The 13,629-nt window shown below is 38.3% G+C and overlaps 2 protein-coding genes across 8 annotated transcripts; one reads left to right on the top strand and one right to left on the bottom strand.

The window, feature by feature from the left end:
• Window positions 1-402: 402 nt before the first annotated feature.
• LOC104589000 (uncharacterized) lies at window positions 403-2,113 on the top strand. Its single transcript, XM_010247160.3, has 4 exons — window positions 403-1,238; window positions 1,333-1,384; window positions 1,463-1,530; window positions 1,601-2,113. The coding sequence occupies exons 1-4, from the start codon at window positions 1,110-1,112 to the stop codon at window positions 2,111-2,113; spliced, it is 762 nt and encodes a 253-aa protein (XP_010245462.1). The 5' UTR covers window positions 403-1,109.
• A 113-nt stretch (window positions 2,114-2,226) lies between these two features.
• LOC104588999 (pumilio homolog 24-like) lies at window positions 2,227-12,635 on the bottom strand. 7 transcript variants are annotated; one of them, XM_019196248.2, is made up of 4 exons: window positions 10,372-12,635; window positions 10,155-10,275; window positions 9,028-9,139; window positions 2,337-3,032 (listed from the first exon to the last, which is right to left on the bottom strand). In XM_019196248.2, the coding sequence occupies exons 1-4, from the start codon at window positions 10,432-10,434 to the stop codon at window positions 2,990-2,992; spliced, it is 339 nt and encodes a 112-aa protein (XP_019051793.1). In that variant the 5' UTR covers window positions 10,435-12,635; the 3' UTR covers window positions 2,337-2,989. The 7 variants fall into 7 exon arrangements, 2 of the variants coding, with proteins under 2 accessions (XP_019051793.1, XP_088760044.1); XM_088903918.1 differs by having other exon boundaries at window positions 2,337-2,781; XR_733887.3 differs by lacking the exon at window positions 10,155-10,275 and having other exon boundaries at window positions 2,227-3,032; window positions 11,967-12,635.
• Window positions 12,636-13,629: the final 994 nt, after the last annotated feature.

Raw genomic sequence — 13,629 nt, 5'->3', positions numbered from 1 at the left:
GAGTATTTTAATAAATTTTTATCTGAGTAAAATGGGTACTTTTGAAATTAAGACTGTGTTTGATTGCAGTACAATTTTATTATTTGCACTAGTACAAATGCATAGAAGTACAAATGAAAATAATGTAAATTTTGGTTTAATTTTGTTTTGGGTTTTACTGTTTTCTGCTTCAGATCTTATTTTATCTTATCTGTACTATAATAAAAAAAAACTAAGATAAATTTTGAAGCAAAAATAAATCAAAATTTACACCCAAATCATTTGCACTACTATTAAAAATTTATTTGCATTGAAACCAAACACATCCTAATGTAACAAAAAAGAAGTAACTGCAGGTTTTTCAATACTGCAGTTTGCAGGGGAGGCTTTTGTGAACATGAAACCTCAGTAGAAGTTCTTATGATTGATAGAAATCTCAGGGGAAATTTTTATATTTTACCCTAAAAATAAATAAATAAAAAGAAAAGAGAGCGTGTCTGGACTCTGAAAATCTATCACTCTCCTACCTGCTTTGCTGCACGCGTTGCTTGTATACAACAAGGCACTGTCCATGAAATGATGAAATGGTGAATCTTCTTGGTCAAAATCAGATGGTCAAGAATCGTGGGATACAACTAATGGCCTAATCGCTAATGCCGAGTCTTTATTCCCTAAGAATTAGACAGGTGGCAAGTTATGGCCCCATGGAACCACCTACGTGTCCTATGTCCCCGGACACAACTCAGCAAAATCTTCATCGTACTCGCATCTATCGGTTAACTAAATAGACGTGAATGAATTGAATTTCAATATTTCATAGATTAAATCGAAGGTCCAAAGCCATACTAGAATATGCCACGTGTAAAACCTAACGGTAGCCTCTCCGGTTTTCGCTTGTTCCCATGAAACTCGTCCACTTTCAAATTCTAATCCGCAAACCATGCACTAGTGATCTCCCTGTAACCTTAACCGCTCCACCTTCTTCTTCTCTTTTAAAAATCAAAAGAACAAGCAAAACCAAACTTCCTGAATTGCTCATCTCGCTCTCTCTCTTACTCTCCTTCTCTGCTTCTCCTTGACCATTTTAACTCCATTCTCTCTCCTTGACCATTCCAACTCCATTCTGCAAAATGGTCATAGTGAAAGAGGATTTAGATTTCAAGTCACGGTTAGTGACAGAGATCTGCTTCATCTCTACCCACTCCAATGGCTGTAATCATCGTCGCCTCCGCTACATAGATTGGTATCGTCTTCTTCAAGTAAGTCTTTATACGTAGTCTCTTCTCATGGATCTCGATCTTTCTCTTGCTCATTTTGAGTTCTTGGTTGGATTTCTATGGAGTCATTCGATAGGTCGAAGAAGATGCAGATATAGATGTTATTAGGAAGCAATACCGGAACCTTGGTAGGTCTACTTGGTCAAATTAATATGTACAGACAGTGTCCTCTTTTTCCTTTCTGGTGAGTTTTGTTTTCTGTGCAGCTCTGCAACTTCATCCGGACAAGAACAAACACCCCAAGGCTGAAGTTGCATTTAAGCTTGTTTTAGAGGTGGGTTTTTCTTTTGCACGTTCAGAATGCAAGTTTATTCGCTTCCTTAATGAAAGAATTCATCTTTCAGGCATACACATGCCTATCTGATGCAGCAAAAAGAAAAGCTTTCGACGCTCAGAGATGGAAAAACTTCTGCCCAGAATGCAACCAAAGCCTGCACAGGGCTTGCAATGTTCCAGGAAGATCAGATACTGAAAAGCCTAGAAGATTGGATCCCAGATGCTGGAGTAGATCCAAATCCAATAATAAAATCTTGCAGGGTCTGAAAGAAGTTAGAGACAGATTCAAAGAGGAAGCCAAAGTGATAGAGAACTGTCTGAGAGCCTATGAATCATCTAAGAAAGAGTCTCCGCTTTTCGATCCATCTGAACGTCTCTTCCAAGATTATCCACACCGGAGAACTCGGATCTACTACAACAAACATGAGGTCTTTGGGTACATGCAACCAGAAAATCTTCGGAAACATGACCACAGAACCACAAAGTGCAAGCCACAAGGAAACTCTTGGAGATATGAGGGCAGGAATGAAAAGTGCGAGTCTCCCATCTATGAAATCAGATCAGAAAGGAGAATGTTATGAAGCAAATCGGCCTGCATCAATTCTAATTTTTGAGGGCGTAAATATCATGAACAGGTGTTGTCACACAAATTCTAATGTCATTGAATCATTTGAAAGAAGAATTTCTAAATCACCCAAATATAAACAAATCCCATTAAATTCGTGTTGACTTGCCTTTATCTCATTAAATTTCACCAAGATCCCTCCTTTCATCAAAATGAATAAACAACAAAATTTGCAGTTTTCAGTCAGGCATCTCGGTTCCTTTCCATTAGCGAACAAAAAATTTAACTAAATTATTATACATTTGAAAAACTTATGAGTTATGACCCACGTATGACGTAACTGAAATTCAAGTTATATTTAATACATTGCTTTGCGCCAAGGCCATTTCGTGCCTAAAAGGGCTCTATTCTTTGTGTATAAGGTCCCCATTGATGAATGACCTTACTCAACTTCATAACCAAATGCACGTAAACCAGTCAACCGCCAGGGCACCTGCTTGTTTCATAGAGATAAGTCGGCCCCCTTACTTGGGCAGTTCTTGCAAGTTGACCTTGTTTCCCACTGAACTTGGTTTCAGGGATTTTTCAAAATGCCACCATCTATTCAAAGTCTGCAACTCAGGTTTCACCAAATCTTGTAATTTGAAATTTGAGGATTCCAGAAACGCAGACATAATCTTGCAACTGCAAATGGCATAACATAACCCAAAAATAATTACCGAGTTCAAGCATTTATTTGGTGTAGGCTTGATATATTTGCACAAGCCCATATTTCACATTTCCCTTCCAGAGTGTTTTTTTTTTCCTCCAGAGAGTGGAGGCAAAGGCATTCAATGCCAGTTTTCTAATGGTAGGCTTGAGTGGAAATTCTCAAGCCCCTCTTCTGATTCCTCTATTTTGGCCAAACAACACCACCAGCTCCACCAATAGCCCACCTGCATATGCATTCAGAGAACCCGTCTAGCTATTTTCTTTTTCATATTTTACGAATTTACAGCATATAACATCAGACCAGGTAGAAAAAAAGGTAATAACTGATGCACTAAAAATAATAGGGAATGGTTCTGCCTTTTGGGTTGTTTAACAAAGACATTTAAATCAAACAGGAATCTTCCACATGGCAACTTTAGTTTAGTGGCAGAAATCTTCTTCTCCCCACTCTATTCATACAAAACAAGTTGGCGTGAAAGAGCATGCCTGGTGTTCAAAACATACCTTTTAATGAACCACTTTTAATTAAAAAAAATTAAATTTCTAGATGGCTATTATCAATTCAGCAGGGAACCAATTTGGAGCTGATGCGCACTGCAGGACAGTGTCAATCAGACACTTGAAAATGCTTAGGTGTCAATAGGTGTCCAACATGGAAGCTCTTAAGCCATTCTGTTATTCAAAAGTATTCTCAGTCTCAACCTCTTCCTCCATGACACCGACTCTTCTAACCACGTCCTGCTCTACCCCCCATGACTCAAGTCATTGTGTGATCCCAAGTAAGGCTGCAACTTAGGCCGAGTTGGCCCGAACCCAACCCGAAAAAGTTGGGCTGGGTTGGCTCGGGTTGATGTTCAGGTTAGGGTTAGGGTTGAAATTCATGCGACTTTATTTCGGGTTGGGTTAGGGTTGACCCCTTAGCCAACCCGACCCAACTTTATAGTACATGTAATATATAAATATATGTTATATGTAATATATAATATACGTTGATTTGTTTAGATGCATGATATTTGTATAGCCCCCATCACATAGTATCATGTATTTTTTTTAAGATAATCACTTCACTTAATCCTAATAAAACCTTAATAACATTATTTTATGTTTTTTTGAAAATTTTATTCTTCATCTCCTCTATGTTGTTTGCCACCCAAGAAAGATCTATCGTAAGTCATAACTCATAATAAACTATAGTCATTTCTAATTCTGAATTTTGTACCAAAAGAACAAAAAAAAAAAACGTCAACAAACAAATACTAATGAAATATAGGATTAATATATGTAGTGAAAGTTGAGTTAAGATCTAAAATCGAGAAATTCTATGAGGTTTTAAGGGATGGGAAGAAGGCTGGGTTGGGCCCAACCCGAGCCCAACCCAACCCGAAATTGACTTCGGGTTGGGTTGGGTTAGGGTTGAAGGAGTTTAGTTAGGGTTAGGGTTAAGGTTGGGTTAGGGTTGGGTTAGGGTTAGGGTTGGGGTTTAGAAGTTAGGGTTGGGCTAGGGTTGGCCACAACCCGACCTAACCCAGCCCGACTTGCAGTCCTAATCCCAAGTCATTGTCAAGCTCAACCTCTCCCTCCATAAGACTGACTCTTCTAACCATGTCCTATTATACCTCCTCTTGGTAGCCTACCCTTTCAGAGCGAAAGTCAAGGGGACTCACCACAACCAAGGCCTGGTTTTCAACCCCTACATAAGGTAAGTCATTTCCCCCTTCAACCTTATCAACACTAGAGAACTTTTGCCTTGAGTATATCAATAAACCCTTTAGGATTTTCCCAAGCCCTATGTTGCCCCTACATAAGGTAAGTCATTTCCCCCAACAACCTTATCAACACCAGAGAACTTCTGCCTTGAGTATATCAATAAACCCTCTTGAATTTTCCTAAACCCTATGTCCAATTAGACATTGGGAAATTTACAAAGGTCAATAGACATCAGTGTTTTAAAAACCGACCTAGAGGCCGAACCATTTTTGCCTCTGGTCACAGCTCACCAGTTCGACCATCTAGGTCGAACAGGTCAGACTATGCCATGTCAGCATCTACATATTTTAAGTATATGTATATTTATATACATATATGTGTATATATGTATATATATGTACAAATACATATTTTATCAATAAATAATGTATAATTATGTTTTAGATATGATTTATGTATTATTTTATATTTAATTTATGTTTTTTAATTTTTTTATTTATAAAAATATTAAAAATTGCAATTTGAGGCCAAAAAAGGGTTTTTTTGTGCAAATAGCAGGGCAAGGGGAGGCATAGATCTCAAAAAAGTTACAAAAAAAAATATCATCTCAATCGGACATCAGAGTGCAAAGTTATGGCCTCCCAAAGTTTGCATACACAGTATGCAACCCGCGACCCGGTCACCGGGTCAATGGTCCAACCGTTCGGGTTGAACGATTTTTTACCAAGTCAAAGGGTTTTGACCTTTCTTCAGGTTTTACTCAAACCAGACCTAGAATCTTGATCGGGTGACGATTTGAGCAGTTCAACTGGCCGGGTCAACGTCGGGTTAAAAGCACTGATATACATTATATACACCTGGCATCTATGTAATATATGTACATTGTATATAAATTATTTCTATTATGAATAAATTCATTTACATACTCTATAAGAGAAAAGCAAAATATCATTCATGAGTACATTTTTTCTATTTGCAAGCAAGGTTTAACATATTGATATGTATTGCATTGTATTATGTGTACCATATAAGGTCACCGATACTTGAAATAATGAGAGTTTAGGGGCTTTGAATGTTTCAGATGTTATAAGTCATCCTCAGTAGCTTATCTGTCAATCATCAGAACATTTTTTTTTAAGTTAAATATCCACTGTTTGAAACACAAGGTTTAACATATTGATATGTATTGCATTGCATTATGTGTACCATATAAGGTCACCGATACTTGAAATAATGAGAGTTTAGGGGCTTTGAATGTTCAGATGTTATAAGTCATCCTCAGTAGCTTATCTGTCAATCATCAGAATATTTTTTTTTTAAGTTAAATATCCACTGTTTGAAACACAGGTATGCAATTTCTTTCACAAGTAGATATTTTAAAATTTAAACCTTGTTTGCAAGCCCAACAAAAAAGATTAGCTATAACATATTCCTACTTCTTTTTCTCCATTATAGTGTATGAAAAAAAAGAAAGATAAAGAATATACTCTCCCCCCACCAATCTTATTCACCTCCTATTCTCTGCTAGATTGTCCTTTTTTCCAGTTTTCTGTTTTCAATTGGTTCTTTGCTCTCATTAAGGTCTGGGTGTAACCAGAAAAAATCTTGCCGTTACACTACTTTTAAACCACAAAAAGATTGCCCATGCTTTGGTTTAAAAGCAAAGGTACTGATGTCCTTTTGGGTAAGCTTATTTATTAGATTGCAGTTTGCAGTCATGCAGTGCACAAGTGAAAGGAGGGAAAGCAGGGATACTTGATACCCACTTTCTGTTTAAAGTATTCCCTGATTAAACATTTTTCAAGTAGGGGTCATCATTTCTATTCGAACCTGGCCCATGATCACCCCTAATTTCAAGAGATATTTTAGAAGCAGTTACAGTTCTCAACTATGTAAAAAGTGGTTCTGAATTTTATGGACCATGGTTCAAATGTGTTCCTTTCCTAGTTCTGAGAAAAAATGGATTTAAGTGGGCACATCCCCCCTAGGGGACTTGTATGGCTACTAAGGTTCTAATCAAAGGAACGTGAGAATTTAATATGAGGATGATTACCTACTTTCTGCTAAGGAATTACTAATCCAAATATTGTCTATGGATCCAGTAAATAAGCTACACTTTTTATAATAAAAGAAAAGAAATTGATTAAATAAAACTAATAAGGTACAGAATATGGAAGAGGTGACAAGATAGCACCCAAGCCCAATTCTTACAAAGCAAGGAGTATTTTAAAAACAGCAGAATTATTAGATAATAACTTGTGTGGGCATCTCCAAGGTAGACCAAAAGGAGGATTCGGATTTTTTTTTTTTTTTTTTTTGCATTTTCAACTTCTGGATGCACTTGAATCCAGTCAATGATCTTGTCATCAACTACATATTTTGCTATCGTTCTCTCTACAACTATCTATACTATATAAAGTGGGTGCTTGCCTTAGGTTCCATGCAGGTCATAAAAGTTAAATCCAAATACCATATATCATATATGGTTAATACTCATTTTCACACGTGCATAGCACATGCTCTTACACTAGGATATTTGCCTCGGATTTGGTGCAGGTGATAAAGTTAAATTTGATTTTATAATGTGAACTTATATCTTTACCCTTAATTTGCACACGTGCATAGCATGTGACCTTAGAATAGTACTCTTAAGATCATTTTTTTTAGTATTCTTAAGATCATTGAGTGCCATAATTACTAAACATACTTGTCAACTTTAACTTCATAAATTCCAGAATTTTGATTGCCAATTTTCAGTATTTTTGTGGACGAGGGAGTATCAACCATCAATCTTTGCACTGTCAAGTCTATATACTCTATAGTCTATACATGGTACAATTTGAAAGCTGCAAAAAGTGTGTGCACATGCAGTCATTGAGGACAGGGAACTTAAGGTTGCTTAGGAAAGTTCACAAAAATGGCTAAAAGGTGTTCTGTACCAATTGATGTAGGAGTAGGCAGTTATGATATCCAGAGTGTAATACCTGTTTCTTGAAAAGAATTCAGTCTAGGGTTTAGGGATAAGGGATTGACAATGGACTTAGAAATACATATAACATGGAATTTAAGGCTAATAGGAGGGGACAACTAAATCTAGAAGGGTTCTGAGTTGAATTTTCAGCAAACTACAAAAATCCCTAAAGGCTTTAAAAATAAAGAAAAATCAAGAAAATTGTAATGATGGTTTAGAAGGGAGTAATATGAGTTGGTTTTGCACAAAAGGCCAAAAAATTGTTCTCATCAAGAGAACTCAAGAAATTCTAGAAACTGAGTTCCCACAATTCCCTTTTACTAATGTTTCACTAGGGCAACTTAGGGAGATAAATTTCTTTCTCTAATGAAAGTGGAAACTGGGACTTTGTAGGAATGTACCTGGATCAATAATCCTCTAATTAAGCTAATAATGATATTTTCCATAGTTAATGATGGCTAATCAATGCTGAAGTCAGAAAAATTACCAACAAAATAAGAAAGAAAGAAAGAAAGAGAAAAGAGCCTGGAATCACTCAATGAGCACCTTGAGTTATTCTAGATTTTATGGAAAACACTGACCATAGAAATAAGAATAAGAATTCACTCAAAGGCCAAACATCAACCATGTATTTCTATAGCTTAAAGATAATAAAAAATCCATAATTAGCTTCTTCTACTTAGGGCCCGTTTTGGAGGGCTTCTGGATTGACTGAGCTGCTTCAGAGAAGCTACCTGTGATAGCTTCACCAGAAAGTCGATTTTGCAGCTCATGTAAGCCTATTTTCAGCTATCCAGTTTTTTTATCAAATATGACTTCATGGAGTTCCAAGTTTCTCAGCTCATGTAATGCCAGGAGCCACTGCTTGAAAGCCCTCCCAAATGGGCACTTGGACTTAGGCTTTTACTAGGAAAAGTGAAAAACTCAAAATTAATATTTTTCCATTTAACAGCTCCTAAACTACCCAATTAGCAACCATGAAAATGTAAACATAGCTTACTAATAACTGGACTAATTGAAACCCAACACATAGCCCTCCATAAACAATAAGCAAGTACCCTTACTGCCAAAAAAACAAAAAATTATTTATTCAGGGAAAATCCTTTTTTAAACTTGTTTTCTCCTCCATCAAAAAGAGGGAAAGTGATATGACTACAATCCCTAGATTAACACAGCCCATCCAATTGCAACAGAACTATAGATGAGACGGGTATTCTGGAAAGGTGAGAGGATATTACTTTAGGCTTAATAAAGATTAGAACTAGGAGGAATCCATAGCAATGGTGTACACCAAAAGATGAACAAGAACAAGATACAAGTGATAGGAAACCAATCTGGAGTCTGGACCCACTTTTAAGCATCATGTTTATCTCCAAAAGAGACATTGTTGTGGAGGTTGAAATCAGAAATTCCAACCAAAATAATATTTACATAATTCATGGATGTAGAAGCCTAAGAGAGTAAAGATCATGAATAGGAAAAAATGTCCTGCAGAAAGTTCAATGTAAATAGTAAAGTATCTCAAATAATTGAACTAATACCTGCTTTTTTGTTGAAACCAAATCCTTAGAAACTGAAGCTCAGTCAGATACAACTCCAACAGAAGGGTTTGTTTCTGAGATGCATTTCCCAACTGGTGCACATGATCAATAACTGTAGTAGAGAAAAAAAATAGTGGCGTAACTGAAGGGTTAAACCATTAAATCCCAGGAAAAAAATAGGTCTTGTAAGTAATTCATGAGAGAAAAATAAAATTCTCCTTTTGTTCTCACTAAACTTCACATCATGCTTTCATAAAATTTATAGTCAAGTAATCCTAAACAAAATGCAGTTAGTGTGCCAAGTTTCTTTTCACTTGAAGAGAATTTACTTCAGCCATTGTGTCTTCGAGAAGCTCTTTAGGCAACTGTTGGACAGCAGGTGCTGTTGGGATTTTCATTACTGCAGATGGGAACATCCTATGGGGTTTTAGCAGTCCCATAGGTGATACAGATTCGAATAAAACTGAGGTGATGTCCCTCCTTATAAGCATTCAAATTGGCAAGCAATGACACCATTTCTCATTTTCCATTGAAGGGATTCAACCAATGTCATAAGATAGAGTAGCAATTGTGGTCAAGGTCATGGAAGTTAGCACATTTTATGATGAGCTAACAGATTATTTCATCAATTATTTCAATCCCAAAAAACATAGATTTCAAGGTGAAACTCAATCACCAAAGATCTTGCAAGGGATGATGTCAAAAAGGTTTCTTTGTAGTGATAATTCTATCCTTGCCTAATTTTTGTTATCAAGAAATGGGGCTCCAACCCATATTCTGTATAATGCTGTACATCCTCTTTTTCATACCACTCTTTCACACGAATTAAAATATAGCTTTATCTTCCCACAGGAAGAAATATGTAAGAAAAGTACATGCGTCGTCATACACATTCAAACGTACACTTATATGAATAAACACCAAAGAAGGTGACTCTGAGAAATGAATGAGTAACAATTGAATGCACCAAACATTTATATGAACCACCAGGTCAATTGCCTACTTCCAACTACTTTTTAGAAGCTGCAAATAGAGGAATTTAGATGGCCTAGCAAGGACAAAAGAAACAAGTTTTCAGATAATGAGGTTCTTCAATATCTTTACACTTATGCAGAGTTGAAGAATACCATTATCTAATATTTTCTTCACTAAGTTTATCGCACAAGTGTTACATGCAAGTGTGATAAGTTGTCGCCGGAGCTCCTCGAAGACAGAATCTCCATCTTGTGAACAATACTTAATGAAAATCTAAAGTGGAAGGAAGGTAACTATTACAACTTAATGGGAACAGAGAAAAAAGCTTTAAATCCAAAAAGGGGCCTGCAAACAACAACTGGATTGTACCTGCAGACTGCAGTACTCGGAGGCAGCATGAGAACCTGCAATTTTTTGATATTTACCTTTCATCTTCTGTAAGGCTTTACCCACCAACCTTCAGAGAGGGGCGGGGAGCAACAAGAAGAAAAAAGAATCAATTATGCTTGGCAAATTGAATCTCTCTTCTTTGGCAATATTATGGATTTATGGCGCCTCATCTTTTCCCAATTCCCATAGAGATGCGAGTTTCTGAATCGAAACAAATTAACAACAAGAGGAGCAACTAACTGCCGTCCAACGACCATTAGCTTTAATATGAATTTTGGGGTAACCTCACTTACCGGAACGAGCGGTGTTTGGAGCCGTTTACTGAGAGCTGTCTTCTGAGCAAACAGGTAATAAATTTTGATGTTGCATCTACATTACTACATAGGAGTTTTTCAAGAGATCGGCTTCAGTCAGTGCAAGGTTTGCTTCTACCCGTCGAACAGGAGACCGGATCTGCTCTTCACACCTGCCGCCTGTGAGGCGCCTTACATGCACATCCTACCATGCGTTGAGAACATCTCCCGTACTCATTAGTCATTACACACGGGAGATCTTCCCGTGCACGGTAGATGTGCCTGTGAACCGCCCATTTGTCAAGAGCAGATCCCACTTCTTCGAACAGCCTTTACAGCCTTGCACCACAAACATCTATGTACTTCGGTCATGGAAGATATTCCGAATGCAAGGCTTTTTCAATGCCATGTCGGATAGAGATCTGCTCCTCACACCATGGCGTCTCACACTAACCTCGCTGGCACATCTCGTGTGTGAGGAGCATATCTCACCTCTGTATTAATGTTGTTGACTGTAAGTGTCAGAAAAGTCCCACCCATCAGTTTAGGAACCGGAGGTGATGAGACCTCCGGGAATAATTTTGAAAGAGTATTTTTTTTTATAGTGACTCTAACACACAAAGCACTGGCTAAACCAGTCCGAATAGGTCTCGAATGGGAGAAGGAAGGGGTTAGGCCCCCTCTCCCGGGTCCAATAGATGGGGCCCACATAGAAATATTAGCCTAAGCTATATGAAACAAAAATAACCAGTAATATAACAAATAAAAGATAACTAACTAATAAAAGGAGGTTCATTACATGGAAAAGAAGATTAAGCTGGCTAAGCAAAAGCTCATTAAGGGAATTAGAAGCTAATCCCCTTAATGAATTTAACCAGAGATAGCTAGGTAGATTCGGCTGATATCCCTGTCAAAAACCAATTAATCCCAATTATCAATGCAAACACCAACATAAACTCTGTAATCATGCCTGAGAAAATAACCGAAGAAGGAAAGAAGAAAACAAAAAAACATCAACCTGAAGTAAACCTATATCCATACAAGAATCAAAACTGAAATTGAACAAAACTAACATCATCAGACCATTATCCCTATTAAATCTCAAAACAAAAGACAGAAAAAAGGATTATCCAAACGAGCACAAGAGCATATAGTAAATTTAGGCCAGATTGGGTTGAAGAGCAGATCTACCGGGGTGGATCTAATGGAACCTACTCCATCGATGTGTCTCCCACCTCTAATCTTCTCTGATAGAAGCAAGAAAGTTGGGTTTGCAGTTACCTAAGTATGTATGGCCGATTGCTGATTACAGAGGGAACACAGAGATAGATGTGAAACTTCAGGTGGAATGCTGAGAACAACAAAAAACGAAGGCAGTAGAGAGCTTAGGCGACGACAACAGAGTGACTCTGGTTCAGGTGACGGTGGCTGAGCTTTGACTCTTCTTCGTCGTCTTCAGATGTAGAGAACAGGAAAGACAACAGGGAAGATTCAGCCCTTTTCAACTTCAGGTGCTCTTCTCTTGACAGACGCGGAGCTGCTGCCGGTCTTGCTCCGTTGCAACGAAGAAGGAGGAGGGATCCGGCGATGACAGACCTTCGGAAATGAAGAAGAGGAGGAGAAGAAAGAGAAGGGAGAGAGATCCAGTGATGGGATTGGTGATAACGGACCTTCGGAAATGAAGGAGGAGGAAAAGAAGAAGAAGTAAGAGATCCGGTGGTGGTGGGAGGAAGGAAAATGAACTGCCGCCACTGCAATTCGTTGCAGAGGCGAGGCGTCAGTGAGAAAATGAGAGAGAGGGCGGAGGGGAGAGAAGAAGAAGCATAGGAAAAAAAAAGAGAAGAAGAACAAGAGAGGGAGAGAGCTGTGCGAGATGGATGCCTGAGATGGGGAAGTTTGGCGCCGCCGCCCACCTATGTGTTCAAACAGGGGAAGAAGGTCAATTGTCATTAGGACGAATGTAAAGATTACATTGCATTTATATGGAGATGAAGGCATTTTCGTAATTTTTGGTAATTTTAAAAAAGTTTGGTCAAACCGGGTCAAAGGGGTTAGGCCGGATTTTTTGTTCAATGGTGGGGATTTTGGGTCAGAAAATGGAGGGTTGAGATGGGTCTTACTGTAGATGGGGGTTCTGTGTGTAAGGGCTAGTGATATTAGCCGAAATGGAATCTTTTTAGATGAAGCGGCAAACGGGGGTAGTTTTGAATGAAATTTCATAGGGTGGGGTTTTTGAACATTCTGAGTCGATTGTGGGGTCAGATTGGCCAATTGGACCTGAATCGGGGAGATTTGGAATCCGGTCAATCTAAAGCCTCAAAATAGAATCTTTGTGTGATCGAGGGTAAATGAAGGTGTTTGGGGCTGAAATTTCACAGGGGTCCGGGATTTGATGATGAGGTCTGACCAGTCTTAAAGGGTCAAGATCATAGGAGTTTGGGTCAATGATATGTTTCAAAATGGAATCTTGGTTTGTTGAAGGGAAAAACGAGGGAATCTAGGGTTGAAACTTCATGGAAATGTGTTTTAATGTGTCCGGAGTCTAAAGGAGTGTGGTCTGATTGGTTCGGGTGTGTCAAGTTCAAGGTAATCTGGACTCTAGGTGTTTAGGCTGATGAAGGAGGTCGAAATGGAATCTTCATTTGATGAGAGGGTAAACAGGGGAAACTTAAGTTGAAATTTTAATGGTAGGTGTTTTGAGAGATCCTGGGTCTGATGGTTGTACTTGATCTAATGGTTGAGGTGTGAGTGCGAGTCAGTCGGGGCTATCGGATAGGTATCGGGTAAGTTTAACGGTGGATCTGAGGGCTCCCAGGGTGAAATTTGGGTTTTTTGGGTTTTTGGGTGTTTTGAAGAGGTCAGATGGGTCTGATCGGGTGTTTTGGGGTGAATTGAAGGCTCAGGCGGCAGATCGAGCAAAAATCGGGTGCTAACACTAACAACA

This window comes from Nelumbo nucifera, chromosome 4, assembly GCF_055504915.1.
Source record: "Nelumbo nucifera cultivar China Antique chromosome 4, China Antique-T2T, whole genome shotgun sequence".
Classification (NCBI taxonomy): Eukaryota; Viridiplantae; Streptophyta; class Magnoliopsida; order Proteales; family Nelumbonaceae; genus Nelumbo; species Nelumbo nucifera.
The sequence above is the reverse complement of the archived record's forward strand: the minus strand, read 5'-3'. Positions and strand labels throughout refer to the sequence as shown.